Below are 18,237 nucleotides of genomic sequence, written 5' to 3'. Positions count from 1 at the left end.
AGAAATGGCCGAGAGAGAAAGACAATGGAAAGAGAGAGAGAAATGTATACATACATACATCCTGTGGTTCTGTTCCTCTGCAGAACCCTGATTAATATACCAGCTGCCTGGGTTTAAACCTTTCCACATCCCCACACACTCATCCCACTGTCGTAGGAGATGAATATGTAGCCTATCCACCATATCCCATATATATTTGTATCACATATACTATATATCATACACACACACACACACACACACACATGCTCCTCCACCCCTCCAGGCTCTGCAGAAAGGTGTGCTCTCTGGGGATCCCTCCATGATCCTCAGGCTCCAAGGTCTACAGCCTGCAGGTCAGTCCACACACCCGGGAGCACCTGCCTTCATTTCCAGTCATTTCAGGCACCAAGGAACAGCAGAACCACAGCTCATGAAGGTCAGAAGAGCCAGAGATGTCAGCGGCTTCCACCAAAGCCCAGAGAAAAGCCATTTTACTAGACCCACCACTGCCTAAGGACCTTTAGGAGAGGGCCCTTATCAAGCCAGAGGAAGGCTCTCCCCCCATAGACTGCTCTGTCTGGTCCCTGAGAACAGAATCTGCTCCGCCCCACCCAGTGGGCATGCGTATGCAGGGAGTGTCCCACAGTGTGTGCCTGTTTCACACTTGACACAATGTATTCACCGGTGTGCCTGCCATTCTGTGTCTGAGCGTGGTTCCCAAAGGTCCCATCTACCGCATGGGGTGCCCTCCGTCACATCACATGTCATTCACCCATTCATCCGACAAAGGCTCAGTGGACACCTACTGGGGGCTGAAGGTGCCTGGGACTCAGCAGGAAACTGAGCCCTGCCCTGCGTGGAACGGACACTCCCGTGGGTAGAACACGATAAGCACACGGGTAGGACACGAAAACCACGCAGCCAGGACGTTGTGGAAAAAGAGAAGATCTTACCCAATTTTTCAGAGAAGGACAGTGAAACTCCAGAAAAGGAAACAACTTGTCCAAGGTCACAGAGCCAGCCAGAAATGAGGCCACGGAGCCGCCCACGTCTGACTAACACCAGCACCTCTTCCCCAGGTGCCGGAGAGCGTGGAAGAACATGCCGGGGACGGGTGGCTGGAAGGCGAGATGGCTTTCCGAAGGCAGAGTATCTGCATTTCTCATGCTCTCCTCCTGCTTTACATCTCCAGCTCGCCTGACCACAAGTTCCCTATGATGCGGGCACAGTGGATCTGGCAAAGAGGCCAGGCCCTTGCTCGAAAGCCACATGAGCAAGAAGAGCGGCGTCGAGCGGACCCTCCCGCAGAGCTCCAGAAGACCCTAGAGACAGTCCTGTTTGGGCATCGGCTGCCTTCGGGGACAGCGAGGGAAGTTGGTGGGGAGTCAGACCCATGTTCTAAGCCCTGGAAAAATTAATGCCAAACCTCGGCTCCTTTCCTCTATTAAAATTAAAAAGTACTGCGGTGAAGCTTGGCTTTGCAGTTTGGGTGTGATTTCCTGAGGCAGCTGGGGAAGACTGTACGTGGTGTTCTCCATGCAGGAGACATGCTTGGGCAGTTATGGAGGAAGAAACGAGAGAGCTGGGATCAGGAGACAGTAAAACCCACCTGTGGGGAACAAGGCAGCAAAGAGCAGGATCCTGGGTGCCGGGAGACCTTGGTTTCGGGGCTGCTGCTCTGGAGACCACGGTGGTCATCGTGGGTCTTACACAGGCTTCAGCGTTCAACCGTTCCCCCTTTCTCGCTCTACTGAAGAACACAAGGTCTTTCTTTCATCAGGCTGGAAATGAGAAAGCCAAGAGCCTAAGAGGTCACATCCCTGTCACAGATCACCCCGAAACAATGGCTCTACGGGCATGCTGTTGGCCGCCCCCAACTGGCCAGCCCACCCTGGCCCAGCCCAGAGTAGCTTCATGAACAGACCCCAGCCTCCAGCTCTCAGGCTGGGGTGGAAAACTCCTGCCCTCTGCCGAGCACTGCCCTGGGGAACCCACCAAAACGCTAGGAACTATGACCAAGTCACAGTGAGGAAACAGGCTTGGTCACCTGCTTGAGGTCACAATGAAAGCCTCGGGACAGAACCAGGATGGGAATCCCATCTTTCCAACCCCAGTGTCCTACCAGGAACACCAGCCATTCCCTCCAGGACCTGGGATGCTCCGGGAATGCCTCAGAGAGGCGGATCCCTCTCAAGCAAGCAAATGTTGAAAGTGTAACTAACGATTGGGTTTCAAGTCAACAAACAAGTGGAGAATGACAGAAACAGACCCCCCAGGAACCGTGAGCCGGCTGCTCGGAGCTCCAGGGGCAGGCAGAGCAGACAGGCGTGTCAAGTCCCAGGCTCCCCACACTCCTGGCAAGCAGAAGGCTTTTCCCGAGGAGGGACCTGGACAAGCCTGGTACAGCAGTGAGCAGGGAGAGTCCCCGTGTTGGGGCTTATCAGGTATCTCTCGGCTCCGAGCAGGAGCTCTGGGGTGCTGAGCGTTTGTAAACCCTCATCCGCCCCTGCGTGGCCCCCCAGTCTTCAGCCGCTCAGCCTGCTTGGGTTCCTCCCCGGCCTGTGGTAGACACAACCACCGAGGCTGGGAGATGGAAGCGTGTCAGGCCAGGTTGGACCTACACAGTGCCAAGGCCAACCAAGTTACCTGCCCAAGGGGATGACTGCATGGAAACCTGACCGGGAAGCTCTGAGTCCAGGAACCACTAAGGATGGAAATCCACGATGGGGGCGGCAGGGTACGGTATTTCACGGCAAAGGTACTTCTGAAATCCCAGTGACTGGGTCAGCATAGGGAGGGACTGACACTGCCCTTGGGTGACCCTAGGGACAGCAGGAGCCGTGGCTTCCTGAGGGTCATGTCAGCACCCTGGCCAGGCCACAGTCGGCTCTGGGTTCCTGCTCACAACTCCACCCAGCCAGCCTCCAGCCACAGCCAGAGTGACCTATGGACTGTGCTCCCACCCCCAAAAGCTCTGCAGTAGCTCCCCATTGCCCTCAAGACAAAGCTTTCCAGGTGGCTGTATGACAGGCCCTGCCCCCTCCTGTCTTTCAGCTTCTCACGCCCAGACCCACCAAAGTGGGCTCTGCTGAGTTGCTTGAACAGACGAAACTTCCCCCCCCAACCCCCACGGTCCTTGCCAGACCCTTTCCCGCCCAACCCTCTGTTCTCATCTGGCTGTCACTTGGGAGGATCCTCCCCAGTGCCTGAGCCCAGGCCAGGCCCCCTGGCAGTGAGTCCCTATTGCCCACGGTACCCCCCATCATCCTGCCCACTTACTATCTGTCTCCCTCTGAAAGGAGTGTGGCGAGACAAAGCCCCTCGGTATCTTGTTAACCACTCTGTCCCCAGCACTGAGCACAGAGCAAGATCAGTGATCTTAGTTTGGGGACAGTTCCCAAAAAGAATTGTTGAATGAATGAATGGATTCATCATTTGTTAAAACTCCTGAAGCCAAGGCATAAAAAAGAAACCTTAAGGTGAGGATCTGCTGAAAAAAAAGGCTACAAGGTACACACAGGTGCTAAGGAAGGAATCCCGGAATCCCCAGCCTACCCTGGCGACAGGTGGGGTCACTGACCCGGGCAAGTCCTCACCACTCCTCACCAAGCCCCAGCTTCGTGGGTCACCACCCGGCATCTCCTAAGCTGGGACCAAGCCACAGGCATGAGGAGAACCTGAGAGCTTTGATCAAGAGCCCAGCCCATGGTTCCCTGGGCTCTCTCTCACCTGACTCACCAGCGGGCAGGGAGGACGGTCCGTGTGTCTGAGTCCACTCATGTCTGTGTGTCTATGTCTCTGTACGCAGGCGCACTCTGCCATTAGCCACCACAGAGTGGATGGAAGGAGGGTCTGTTTTTCTTCTACAGCTGCCCAGTGACCCACGCAACAGGCTTGTGGACAAACCGAAGGAACCAAGCTGCTGGCCTCCCTCTAGTCTGTCCCTCAAAATGGCAGCACCTGGCCGCTCTTGAGCATTGGGTCCTACCCTGGATGTTCCTGACCTGCCCCTCTGGCCAAAGCCTCTGCCTTTGTCCACCCTGTTCCAAGTCCCAGAAGGCTGTCCCCAGGAGCCGCTGCCTCACCCTGACTCTCTCGGGCGCTCACTGCACTCTGGCTAAGAACAGCCCTCCGGAGCAGGACTGAGAGTGAAGGCACTGATTCTCTGGGTGGCCCCGTCCAGGCACGGTCTGGCAGTGGCTGCAGTGGCCCTCTGCCCACAGTGCCCACCAGGCTCCCCTCCCACAGCTGCAGTTCTAATGGTTTTGGTAACAGCTCCCTCCCCTCACCCCCTCAGGCTGAGGGTGCTCACAGCCCCCACTGTGCATCCCCCAGGGGCTTCACCACCATTTGTGGGCTCCCCTTCAGCTTGCCTGCACCCTGTCAGTAGTCCCCTTTATAATCTCTCTTCACTAGCCATCTTAGGACGCCATCTTGTTTTTTCAGATACAGATTCTAGAGAGGCCCCAAGTTCCTGCCCTTGACGGATGGAGAGAGACTTAAAGTCCAGTCCAGCTTGGCCTCCCAAACCATCCTGAACACTCTGGAATCACATAAATTCCCTCTTCCGTGGAGAGTTGCTGCTAAAAAGAACACCTGCGGGAGAACCAGCGTTGGCCTCTCCAAAATGTCCACATTCCATCATCCTGTCCTCCTCCTAGGAAGCTCTAGGAAGTTCCATTATCATGGTAGGGAATGGGGATTCCAGCCTTGGGGGTGAGGAGGAGCCAAATCACAAGTTGGAGAGGGGCCAACTGTGATGAGAATCAAGGACACAATACTGCAGTCCCCTTTAATTCCCTTTGTGACCTCTTCCTCTAGGACACACACATTTGCCCTCAACTCCCCTGATGCTTCTACCCCAGGTCCTGGTGAGCAAAATACCCCCATGAAAGAGGTCTTGAACCTGTTTGCACATGGAGAGACATGTGCACACACATACACGTTCACATACATTCTAACACACGTACACATAGCCCTTCACACACGTGAGCACGTACACTTATTCACATGTACACACATACACATACATACAAGTACACACATACATAAAGGTAGAACCCACATTTGAAAAACACACCGAACTTCCACCCGAATTTTCAGTGAGGCTCATGACTCTTTTAGCCACTTATTCCCAAGGACAACCTCTGGCCCTGCCCAGTGGCTTACCTGAAGCAGAGACACAAGGAGAAAGCCGAGTCAGTCTTTCATAGAATCTTAAAATGGATCAACAGAAAGGCCCAGTGAGATTTCTTAGCCCAACATTACCCAACAAGTGTTCCAGTGAATGTGAGTCTCTGAGCTGCTCTATGAAAAATAAAATTCCGCAATCCAGGCAGTTTGGGAAACACAGGCCGACATATTATCCCCTCTCAGAGAACCCCAAGGCTCTGTGAGGTCCTGAAGAAAAGGTTCCTGCTAAAGGTCATTTCACCCAGTATTTCAGTGGTAGATGACAGGTAGACAGATGGACCAAGAGATAGATGGTACATATGTGAGAGAGGAAGAAAGAGAGTGGGAAACTGAGATTGATTTTGAAGTTAAACTCTATGTAACACACGTTTAAATAACATTGACATAGACCAACCATTTTCATAATTAACGGAGGCTCAGAAAGGGCTTTGCCCAAGGTTACCAGCTAGTAAAAGGCAAAGGTGGGACTAGAACTCAGGCCTCCTAATGCCCACACTTCTTCCAACAGGCTCTGTTCCTTTTTTTTTTTTTTTTTTTTTAATTCTAACCCCCAGGATCTCTGGGAATCGAAGAGATCAATGCTATTTTCAAAACAAACCCTGGTGTTTGCGATTGTACTTGGTGACCTCACATGGCTTCCCTCGCAGACACACCCTCTGCTGAGGAAGACGTCCCCTCCTGCATTCCCGTCTCCCAGGGTGGCAGGGCCCAGGGCGGAGGCCTGAGGGCTAGGTCTGATGAGGAGTCCTGGCTCTGGCAAGGCCAGGGGCCTGGATACTGGGTCCTGCTACTCTACTAGAGGTGGGGAGGGAGGCTTCCTGACTGGTGGTCCCAAATGGCACAAGCGCTCACAGTGCCATCCCCAGGGATGGGGTTGGAGAAATGAAAGCCAAGGTCTGAGGCCTGGGTGTGCCTCCTCGGCCCGGCACTCCTTCTACAGGGCTCAGCTACTGAACTAGAGCTCTCTTCCCACCCCTCCTCCCTCAGCCAAGGTCCTGGCACCCTGCCTCCCATGTCCTATCCCCCGAGCTCCCAGCCACAGTGACCTCTCCCTCACTGCACACTCATGGCCCAGAGAAATGCCCAATGCCCTCAGTGGGCCTGGACCTCCACTGCCCCTCACTCCTCCCCCACCCCCGCCACACAGTCACCGGGGTTTGGCTACTTAAGGCTTCCCCCAGCACCTCCTGTCTCCCCACGCAGCGTGGAGGCTTCCAAAGCCCAGGGCAGGCCCTAATCTCAGCTACCTCCCGCAGGGCAAGTGCCAGGCCCTGCAGGCGCATACACAGACGAAGAGAACCTTCTCGCGGTGCCCGGCGTGGTGCTTGGCACACAGCAGGCACAGAGGGGGGTCTGGGTTTATGGGCAACTTCCTCATCCAACAGCAAAATAGAGTTCATTTTGGAGCTCCGTCACAGGACAGAGGAACCACAAGGAGGAGGCTTCTGGAGCGATTCCGGGATGCCACACCACCCATTGGCCTATGAGGGTCTCAGGTCCCTGAACAGGACCGTGTGGGGGCAGAAGACATGTGTGGGCATTTCTGGCCCTTGACTCTGATTTGGTTATAGACTCACCGAGAGGGAAAGGCCAAGTGCTTCCCATGCTCCCCTGCAGGCTTTTAGCACAGCTGAGCTGAACAAAGAGAATTATAGGGAGAAGGCCTTGCTTGCAGCTGGGCTCAAACGGGGCACCAGCCCTCCCCAGCTCAAGGTGCCTCCCAGGAGTAAATCTGGCAAGACATGCTTCACACCCAAAAGCCAGTGGCTTTTGATACCTCAACCAAAGTTCCATAAAACAGGAGATTCAGCTGCAAAGACAGATTCTCCTGGCCTACACACTCAGGAGGAGATGCGGACAGGAAGGTGTGGGGAAAATCTTATCTCCTGATCCTTAGGCAAAGATCCCCAGTGGGCCACTTCTCCTCAAATCTGCCCCCTGCCTGGCACAGCGGCCCCCCCCTGCCCCCACCCCTGCAGGCTGTTGCTTGAGCCCTCCGTGGAGCAAGCAGTGATGACCACTGTGAACTCAGAAATCCAGCCCCGAAGTCTGGACTCTAGCCCTCACTCCCTGACCTTCCCCAGCCCCATCCATCTCTGAGGCTTCTCTGCTGCTGGAATGGGGGGGCGGGGTGCCCACCAGAGGCCTGCACTGTGTGCCACCATTGCTCATACTTGTCTCTTTCCCAAGCAGCAGGGCCTCTGGGGGCGAGGGCAAGGCCAACACCTCCCAGGCAGACAGAACAGAACAGAGAGAGTCAACAACAGCAGTGTTTGTATCTGCTCCTTTGTCTGGGACACACAGCCCAGTTCCTGGGGGCTTGCCAGGATGGCCTATTGTCTGGCAGTGTTTGCCTTTGGGGCGAGAGGTGCCCTGGAGTGGGAAGTGGGGTGGGGGGAAGCAGGGCCCGGCACCACACCAGGCAGCCAGCCTGGGTGCCAGAGGCCATGGCTCATGAAGTCCCTGGGCGAGGAGCCAAGGGCCTGCCCACTCTTCTGTCTGCAGGCTCAGATGACCAGGAACTTCCCCCCCACACAAAGACCTCTCAGAACCATTGTCCTCCTTCCCCCAGGCCCCTTCCAGGCTCTTCACTCTCCCACCCCTGCACACCTACCCTCACTCCCAACTCAGGGAAGGTAAGGAAGGTAAGAGACACTGGATAGTACTGCCCAGAGGGGACAGAAACAGCTCGGGGAGAGCCGAGGACCTGCTTCTGGGGGGATGTCCAGCGTCGGTCTGCGCATGTGTTAGAGGTAGCTGGCCTTACCGTTCAGTCTTCCCCAAACCACTGCCTGTGCCTTGATTGCCCTCAAACCCAGCTCCTGCATGAGCAGCTCTCTTCCATCAGGGCTGCTCATCCAACAGCTGCTGCTAAACTGAACGGGGCAGCATGTCCCTGGAGCTGTAGGACCCTTGGCAAGTCAGTTCCTCTCTGACTAGGAGGGGCTGGATTTCTGGGTCTCTCAAGGCCCTTTCAGCTTCAAAGTCACAGAACCAGAACCACAGGGCAAGGTCTGAAGCCATCCTAGACAGCAGAGCGGAAACGGATACTACAGGAACGCAACAGGAAGGATCCGCGCCTTCAGCCCGAGACCATTCAAGCCACCGACCAAGACACAGTTCTGTGCAGGTGTCTCCACCACACGTTGTGCAGAGACCACACCCTGAGCTGTATACCGTGCTGCAGATCCTCACACTGTAAGGAGTCATGCACACTTTGAAGTATACTGCACACTTCGGGGTCTACGCACACTTTGAGGTGTATACACACTTCGGGGCACACGGACGCTTTGCAGCATGTAACACTTTGTAGATCTACACACTTGGGCGGTATCCCATACTTGGTGTATCTACCACACTCTGCATAGAGACTTCCCTGCTGGGAGCACTCCCTAGTGTGAATGACTCTGGCAGGGCTCTGAGGCTCAGCCTGCAGACCCAGAACCAGACCAAGCTGGGTGGGATGCCTTTCCGCCACTTCTTAACCTTGAGCAAATCACTTGCCCTCTGAGACTCAGAATCTTCACCTGTACAAGGGAGATAATAATTGTACCTACCTCATGGGGCTTGAGGGCAAGATTAAATGAAGCTGAGCCTACAATGGGCTCACGACAGCGTCCAGCGCACAGAGACCCCTGGTAAAGGGCGCCTGGGTGCCTTGGTCAGTTAAGCTTCAGACTCTTGTCTGCCAAGGTCACGATAGCGGGGTCGTGAGCTCCCACTTGGGTGGGGAGCTCTTCGTGGAGCCCCCTCCTCCGGTTCCGCTTGGAGCCCTGGGTTGGCCTCCCCGGGATTTCAGCTTCTCTCCCTCTTCTTTCGCCCCTCCCCACCCCCCATTGCACGCATGCGCGCTCTTATGCCCTAAAACGAATCTTTAAAAAAAAAAAAGAAAGAAAGAAACACTTGGTAAACGGTAGCCTTGCCATTGCTCACACTTTCAAAGTTGAGTGTTTTATAATGTACTCTACTGTTGAATTTAAAAATTTTAATTGAAGAAAAAAAAAAAATATATATATATATATATGATCGGATATTCCCAGGGTCGTAAAGCTTTGGAAACTCAGATAACAGACAGAACCATTTAATTCATATTTATTTCACATTTGATCTGTAAACTTTTTATTAAAAAAAAAAAATCCACTGTCATTAGCAACGAGTGCTGCCATTAGTTTGTCTTTAGTGAAATAAGAGCGCAGGCCTTAAAGAGTCTCTGTCTAAAACCTGTAGAAACTTCGATGTAAACACGAGGTGTCCGCCCTCCTCCCTTGATTTTGGGAGTTCGTCAATGACATGATCTCAACCAGAAAAGCAGGGGGGAAAGGACAGCACTTTGATACCTAAGAGCTCCTGGGGCAGGAACTGCACGGTTTGGCAGGCTCATTTGTCTTTTTGAACTGTTTACCTTGGGCAAATTGTATCAGGTTTGCTTCTTCCACATAATTTCCACTCCTCCATCTAAAAACAGCAGCTAAAAGATTTCTTGCAGTCAGCAGTTTCAGAGAAGGAGGGGCAGGTGCACAAACATACAAGATAGAAACATACATATTCTTCAAGCAGTGGCCCTGGAGAGAGGGAAGGTGGGAAAGAGGGAGGGAGGGACCCAGGAAAGAAATACTTTTAAAGTGAGTTACTGGGGCGAAGGGTGCATCAGAGGATAATGGCTTTATACACAGGGCTGCTGCAAGGCAAAAAGGTTCATTTCCTTCTGTCTTGGTCCCTCCTTGTAATATTTACATAGGAAAAGGCAATTATGCTGTTAGGCACAGGGGGGGGAAAAATGGACAGAAAACTTTTCCCCCTCAGGGAATCTCAAAGCAGGTCCAGCCCCAAGGGGCAGTCACCAGAAAGGGACTTGCATTGCAAAGGGGCCGGGCCTGAACCGAAGATCATGTGTCTGCCTCAAAGGCATCTCCAACAGCATCACAAGCCCAGACACTGGGGACCTTAGCGTGTACTATCAAAAATAGTGTTTATTTACAGTGGGGGGATGGGCGGATGGGCAGGGCTGCCCTGAGCATTTTTTAAAAACAGAGTTGGGGGAAAAGAGAGAGCAATTAGCTAGGACGGGGTAACCCCCATCCCTTAATCCTTCGTGAACCATACCCTCTGGGGTCCATTCAGTGCTTTTTTGCTCTGATCTGCACTGACAGCTGGACTCAAGGGAGCTGAAAATACCTTTAGGAAACAATACTGATTAGGGGACGCCCAGGAACCAAGGAGGATCGCTCCAAGTCATAAGCGACCCTAACAACAACTGGGGGGGGGGCCTGCGGCCCCCCCAGCCAGGTCTTTCCCCTGGTGGGAGGGGAGTAGGGAAGAGCAGAGGCCCACAGGAGGCCGCAGGGCAAGGCCGGGCCAGGAAAACACCGAGTAGGCAGGACCCGGGTTTCAGTGTGCTGGGACTGCATAGATGCGCCCCTCGATCCCCGCCGAGTACAGCGGGCGCCAGTCTGTTCGCGGGTCGCGCACCCGGCGCTCACACGATCCGTTTTCTGTCCCCCCGGCAGAGGATCTTCTTGAAGGCCCGGCGGAAATCGTGGTTGAAGATGGTGTAGATGACCGGGTTCAACGAGCTGTTGCAGTAGCCGAACCAGAAGAAGAACTTGAAAAGCGTGCGCGGCACGGAGCAGCCTACGGCCGTGAGCGTGTAAGTGAAGAAGAAGGGGAACCAGCACACCACGAACACGCCGATGACCACGGCCAGCACGAACGTGAAGCGCTTCTCGCGGTTCTGCCGCCCGCGCCAGCGCGACGCCTTGGCGCCCCCGCCACGCTCCTCCCCTGGCCCCGCCGCCGACGCCCCGAGCCCCGTGGCCCCCGGCCCGCGCCGCGGCAGGCTGTCCCCGGGCTTCACCTGGCTCGCCCGGGCCTTGCTCTTGGCCCGGGGGCCGCGCTCGGCCCTGCGGGGCCCCGGGGGCCGCTCGGCGTGCTCGGACGACGAGCTCTCCTCCAGGTCCAGCGCGTCCGCGTCGCGCGGCCCGGCCGGCGCGGGTTCCCCGGGGGCGCCGTTGAGCTGCGCGGGCAGAGGCTCGGCCTCGGCGCCCACGGGACCCACGCCGCGCTCCGGGCCCAGGCCGTTGGGCCTGCGCTCGGCGCCCCCCGGCGGCGCGGCGGCGGCGTCCGGACCCCGGCGGCTGGGCGGCACGCGGGTGCGCCGCTTGGCGATCTGGTAGATGCGCACGTAGACCAGGATCATGATGAGGCAGGGCGCGAAGAAGGAGCCGATGCACGACGAGATTACGTACCACTTCTGGTCGTTGATCTCGCAGCGCGGCTCGGCCGGCTGCGGGCCGCCGCCGCCGCCCTTCTTCTCGATGGAGATGAGCGGCGGGAAGGAGATGACGGCCGAGATGACCCACACGGTGACGATGATGGCCTTGATGCGGCGCGGCGTGCGCTTCAGGTTGTACTCGATGGCCTGCGTGATGGACCAGTAGCGATCCAGGCTGATGGCGCACAGGTGCACGATGGACGAGGTGCAGAAGAGCACGTCGAGCGCCAGGTAGATCTCACACCACGCCTTGCCGAAATACCAGTAGCCCATGACCTCGTTGGCCAGCGAGAAAGGGATGACGAGCGTGGCCACCAGGATGTCGGCCGAGGCCAGAGACACCAGGAAGAGGTTCTGGGGCGCCTTCAGCGCGCGGCTTGTGAACACCGCGATGATGACAAGCACGTTGCCGAACACCGTGAGCAGCATGAGCAGGCCGGCCAGGCACACCAGAGTCAGCGTCACCTGCAGGGAGTAAGGGGTGGCCCGGGCGCCGCCCCCTGGCGCCTCGGTCCCGTTCCAGCTCGCGTTGCCCGCGTCCGGCTGCAGGGAGCCCATGGGCGCGAAGCTGCCCTCGGCCAGCGGCTGCTCCTGGCGGAACATGAACGCGGGTGCCCGCTTGCCTGGGCCTGCTGCCAGCTGCCTTCCGGCCCGGCGCCCGTGGGTCCTCCTCTTCCTCCCGCGCCCCGCTCGCCCTGCGGCGCCTCACATGGGGAGGGGGCCGCGGGGACGCCGGCCTGAGCTGGGGGGCGGCTAGCAGCCCATGGACCCGGCTCCCGCGAACGGCGCCCGGCCCGCGCTGCTGGCGCCCGTGGGGGGCGACTTCTCCTTCCCAGCTCCGCACAAGTTTTATTTCTAAGCGCCGGGAGAGAGTAGGTCGAGCCGATGGGGAAAGGGAGATTTATTCTTCAAGAAGGGAGAACAGAAATCATCGGTGGCCTGATCGCTTGGAGGGATGACAGAAAATTTAAAATCTAGCTCTATCTTGACTCTCGAGCCTGAGCGAAAGCAAGAGGTCTTACCGTGTGCGGGGCCCGCCCCCACCCCGGGAGGCAGCCGAAGGGCGCCGATGCGGGCCTGGGGTCCTATGTCTGTCTTCTCACATCCCCGAAGCGATTACCGACTCTCTCGCTGCCCCCAGACGCGGCGGTGCCGGCCGGGCCCGGGCTGGGGCCAGGGTGCGGACTCTGCCGCCTCTCTCCGAGCGCCGCCGGACTTCCAAAGTTGCGTGCCCAGCTGGGGCTGGGGCTGGGCGCGCGGAGCTCGGGGGCGGCGACGGCGGCGGGGTGAGCGGTGTGCGGGCCGCATGAAGACGCCCCCGTCCTCAGGTGGGCCGGGGCAGGTGGCCGATCGACCCTCCGAGAGCCGCGGCCGAGGCACACGGTCTCCTTGGGCGTTGGCCCGGCGACTGCGGGCGCTGGATGCAGCCGGACCGGCCGCGGTCCGAGGGCAGCTTGAGTTGGGGCAGGAACGCGGGGCCAGGGGGAGAAGGTGCTGGGGGTGGCCGGGAGGCGGCGTGCCGGCTGCTGGGCGTCTGCAACGAAGCCGGAGCCGCTGCTGCTCCGCCGCGCTCACGGTGGACTGGTTTTATAGCCCCAGGATCAAGCCGGCGTTGCCGAGCAGCCGGCGTCAGCCCCCACGTGGGAAACCGACCCTCCCCCGCCCCTTGCGCCTCTCCTCCGCGGGTCTAGCGCCCTCGCCCCGCGTGGGACCTTGGGGAGCGCTGCTCCCCTGGTGGGACGGGCTCTTTGGAGAGGCGGGTACCTGGAGCGAGGGGTTTAAAGAGCCCGGGGAGTGGGAGCGGCCCCTGCTGGGAATTGGCCGAGCAGCTCCGGGCCGGCCCGGCCGAGGGCAGCTGGTACCGGGGAATGCCCCCATCGAGCTGGGTCGGAGGAAAGAGAGTGGGGGACCCTGGCCCGAATCGGGAACAGCACCCACCGGTACCAGCAGCACCCGAAGCAGCCTGGTCCTGGGCCGCGCCGCTCTCGCCCGCAAGGGCTCCTGGCGGTGAGGCGGGTGGGGTCCTGGTGAGAAAGGAAGGCTCGGGTTCGGATCGAACTCTTGGGGCGGAATGGGACGGACCCTCGGAGAGCGGGACCCGCCTGAGTCCAGAACTCCGCTCTGGGGAGAGGAGGCCACGTGCGGTCTGAGCCTCAGAGCAGTCTGCGGGACACCGGCGGCGGGAGGTGTCTGGACCGCGCCCCCTTACACGGCGGTGAGGAGGGGTCCTGGAGGCGGCGGCCACGCGCCGCGACTGAGCGAGGGCGCACTGACACCTGCTGGCAGCTCTTCGTCACGGCCGCCACGCCGGGCGCTTTCTTCCGCCTCTGCAGTCCTTTGCCTACAGCGCCTTCTCCTTTTTCAAGACAAGTTTGGGTCCGAGCTCAGGAAAAGAGAACCCAGATTTTAAATGGCATTTTGTCACGTTGCAGAAACCTTCCTAAAGCATATATTTGGTGTGTCGGGAGTGGGAGTTCGCCTGAGAAAGTCACATTGGGAAGGGCTCCGCAGGCTTCAGGACCAGGACTGGCATCCCATCCTGGCCAAGGCACCGCCCGCCGTTCCCACAGATCCGAGATGCCTGCGGCGTACCCTAATGATTGCCCAGTTCTAGCCGGCCACCAACCATTTTGTGTTGGTGGAGGCAGGAGAGCTAGTCTCTTCCCCTTCCCCGCCCCCATCTCGGATGCTTGCACACCGTCTTTTAGTTAAGGAGGAGGGGTGCTGGCCCAAAGAGGAGAGAATCACTTCCGTGTTCTCTCTGACCGGAATAGCCTGGAGCGAGGGGAAGGGCTAGTTTTTCTCAGCCTGCTGGTTGCGGGACCATAGATCTCAGCAGTTGCCCACGGACCAGCCTGAGTTGTGTTATCTCCGCTTTTCAGATCAGCAGGCAGTTTAAGGGTAAGCCCAGGAGGACAGGCACTGTTAATGCGAGAGATTAAGAGAAAAGTTACCTAATTGAAGGACTTGATAAAGCAGAATGCCTTCTGGAATCCGGTAAGCTGGAATTTCAAGACCCAGCAGATCACCTCCCCCAACGGCAGGGTGCAGGCTGGGGGCTGGGGAGGAGTCAGGGCCTGGAGCCTCACATTAGGTCCCAGATGATGTCTAGAGCCCGCACCAGTGATACAGTGATTGAAACAGCATCTCTGGATGGACATAGTCAGGAAGTCTGTATCTTTTCAAAGCACTTCGCAAAGTCTCATTTGACTTTCATCTCCCAATCTCTGATCCAGTCGGGAGAACTCCTCTACTAGTCTTCTTTCTGAGGAGCCAAAAAGCCCTTTTCTGGAGGATCTAAAGAAAGCTGAGAAGACAGAATTTCCTCCCTCTGTTGAACCCATCACTTCCCACCCTCTACTCAAATCTCAGCTCTGAGTCTCCTAGCAGGATGCAGTAACATGGCACTAGGCTCAGTTGGCCAGGTGATACACTCATTTTTGCACAGCAACCAGGAGCCCTGAACTTCGAGTATGACTGATGAGAGACACAAAAACCCAAGGCCAAGGCACTCTGGGGCTCACGGTGCTACTGACAGAACTTGAGGAGGGCGTCCCGAACAGCCTCCGCTGCCCATCTCCCTACCCCTGCAAACGCACTGCTGTCCTCCCGTCTCATTTCAGAAGCAAGACAGAAAGTGAAAACGCAGGCTGAAGTACCTTCCTTTCTTGGTTCTCTGCTGCTAGCTTGTGTATGACACCTCTTGCCACATTTTCTGAAGGCTTCCCAAACAGCCAGTCAGTTCCTTAATTCCTGGGTTTGGAGTCTTTCTACTAAAATGAGAAGAGAGGTCTTTCAAGGCACTAAGGTCTGGGAGACCAGTAGCTTTGGCTAGTCCTGGGCTGTGTCCAGAGCCCTTCACCTGCAGAGTTCTCCCTCCTTCCTCTTGTACATGCCCCTTATCACCAGGGGCTTGGCCTCCTTTCTTTGACACACAGGGTCAGTCTAACTGAGCTTAAAAAGCTAAGTGGGCACCATTGTTTTTTGCTAGAAGATTTAGTGCTGTGCTAGCTGAATGAGGCAACACTGAGCAGAGAGACATCCTCAAAGACAATACTTCCTAACCAGGCTTATTTGTCAGCATTGCCCCGGAAGGTCAAACGCACTTATCAGTGCTCCCCCTGCACTGTCATGATTTGTCAGGTCTGTGGTGGGAGGCAGCACGTGTATTTGAAAAGGTTGCTTGGCAGGTGCTAACCAGCGCGCTCAGGACTCAGTGGCCTAAGGGAGACAGGTTGGGGGGGTGGGGCAGGAGAGAGGAGCAACCCTCTGGGTGGGGGCAGGGAGGGAGCAACCAAACACCCTGAGGACTTTCAGCCAGTCAACCTGAACTACAGAGAGGTGTTCCAGATTAGGAATCACTGCCCTGGCGGCCAGTGGGACAGCCAGGGGGCTATCCCAGGCCTCAGGGATCTGAGGCAGAACAGGTGAGAGCCACTGCAACATGGAGGTTGACTTTTGTGGCTCAAGAAGTCACCTCTGGGCATCCAAGTGGGGGTCCACCACTATTGTTAGTATTAATAAAAATAAATAGTATTTGTTAGCACTGACCCCATACCAGGCATGATGCTGAGCAGTTTATGTATTCCATGTATTGTGTATGATCCCCCAAAACAACCCTATAATGTAGATACTACCTATCTTTGCAGATGGGAAAAACAAGACTCAGAGAGGAAAACTGGCTAAGTAGAAAGTTCATCTAATAAGTAGCAGGGTCAGATCTGTCCTGATTTTAAGCCCACTGAGCTTTCGAACTGCCTTTCTGTGGGTGCTGTCCTCTACCACAGTGACAATAGGAAACCTGCAAGAGAATCCTCAGAAATACGAGTGTGGATGAGCTGTCAGTTGATCTCTGTATCCTCTTCATTCTAGTCCATCGTGTGGCCGCTAGAGCAGGACAGTGTGGGGCCAGACGCATCCCTTCACTCCACATCTGATGCTGCCACACGAGAGGAAGCATCAAGCGTCCTCCCCACAAGGCTGAGCACTTGATGGAGAACCAGCACCAAAACACCGCTTACACAACCACAGAGTTGTGACTTCCCCTTGACAGAAGTCACAACCCCACTCTCCTGGGCGCCCATACGTACTCCCTTCATGGCTCCGGTGACCTTTTATTGCACCTGCTCACCTGTTCGTTTATACGGTAGTATAGTAAGGGGGGAGGACTGTTCTGTTCATCTTTGTATGCCAAGAACTTACATAAACCAGGCTTTCTGGAAATCAAGTTTCTGGAACCTACCCCTTGGAGATTCAACAGGACTGTGGTAGGACTTGTATTATTAACAAGTTCCTAGTAATCCAATAAATACCAAATGTAAGACGCGCTGGCATAGATAACGGTTAAATGCGTGGGTGATGACTGCATGAAAGAATTAGTGAATGGATGGATACCACTTTCCATTAAGGTTTCCAAGAGGGAAGAGGCCCACAAGAAGGTGCCTACGATGGCTAGCACTTCATTCCAAAGTCAGGAATTAGTTGAGGTATCTTAACTAGTTCGGGGACTTGAGTATAGGATTCTCTCATAGTCTATCTATCTATCTCTGTCTTTTATTATTTCTCTATAGATTTTTTCCAAAAAAAGGAAAAAATATAAGTAATGAGAGATGTTCTATTTATAACTATCAGCTAGATAATTTGCCAGTAAATGAAAGCTGCTTAAACTCCATAATCTGTTTGTCCTGGAATTCCATTTGTAACTAAAGGGTCAGGCAACACCAAATTGTACCTTGCCTTTGTCTGAAGGGAGCGAGGGAACTGGGTAGGAGGTATTATTAATTGCTTGATTTCTTTCTTCTTGAAGGCTTGACTAAGGGAAAAAAAACAAAAAACAAAAAACAAAAAAAGCCAACAAACCCATGCCTCATTAGCCTGGGCTCCTAGGCTGTGACGTAACCCTCAGGAACAGGAGTGCAGACACACAAACATAGGGCACACACCCACGCACGCAGACGGTACTCAACACACATTGTCATCCATCCGAACACCAGGAGCAGGTGGGGAACGCCGTGTCCCCACTGCTGCCCCCGCCACGTGCACAGCTGGCACGGAATGCTGCCCCGAACCAGGGACATCTGTCAAAGCCCTGCCACAGGGGTGGTGGGAGGGCAGTCACTAGGAAAAAATCCTGTTGCTCCCTCTGAGCCGTTGTTTAATTCCTGCACTTTCCTGTAACCCGTGCCAGAGCCCTTCGGGGTCCCACCGTAACTGAGGGTGAGTGTAAGTGCAGAGAAAGGCCAGGATGTTCGGTGCTGCCTGATCTCCCCCTTCCTGCGTGCGTCTCATCACAAGCTGCCTGCTACCAGGTTGTCTCGCTGTGCTCACAAAAACAAGTGAGACGTCCTGCCGCTGCCTCCTGCTTTTTATCGAGAGCACTGGCCCTTCTCACCCGTATCCCTGGGAGAGGAAGGCGGGTGTCTTCTGCCACCACCAGCCCCAGACCAAGAAGAGAGCCCTGTGCCAGGATGGGCGATCCCTCCCGGGGGCAAGAACAGGCTGGGCTCCTCTCTGGCCCCTCGCGGCAGCCTTGGACGTGGACGTGTTTGTGTTTCCACAACCGTGGGACCGGGGAGGGCCGTGTGTCCCCACACAGGAACCTTGTCGTCACCTCCTGCAGCTCTCCAGGGCAGTCCCCATAAATAAGTGCCCTTTCCCATCACGTCCAGGCGATTATCTTGCCTGTTTTGTCCAGAAGCGTAAGGAAAAGCAAACCTCGAATCAGTTAGGTCAGGTGATGGCTGTTCATTCTCAGGTGTGATAGGGGAGCTGGAGCCGCTGCTCCTGGGGGT

The 18,237-nt window shown here is 56.1% G+C and overlaps 1 protein-coding gene across 1 annotated transcript; it reads right to left on the bottom strand.

The window, feature by feature from the left end:
• Window positions 1-9,251: 9,251 nt before the first annotated feature.
• Window positions 9,252-13,097, bottom strand: ADRA2A (adrenoceptor alpha 2A). Its single transcript, XM_044240501.1, has one exon. The coding sequence runs from the start codon at window positions 12,047-12,049 to the stop codon at window positions 10,652-10,654; it is 1,398 nt and encodes a 465-aa protein (XP_044096436.1). The 5' UTR covers window positions 12,050-13,097; the 3' UTR covers window positions 9,252-10,651.
• Between the last annotated feature and the right edge of the window lie 5,140 nt (window positions 13,098-18,237).

The sequence above is a fragment of the Neovison vison genome, chromosome 2 (genome assembly GCF_020171115.1).
Source record: "Neovison vison isolate M4711 chromosome 2, ASM_NN_V1, whole genome shotgun sequence".
NCBI classification, from domain to species: domain Eukaryota; kingdom Metazoa; phylum Chordata; class Mammalia; order Carnivora; family Mustelidae; genus Neogale; species Neogale vison.
Note: the sequence above shows the minus strand (reverse complement) of the source record. Positions and strands in the feature narration are given on the sequence as shown.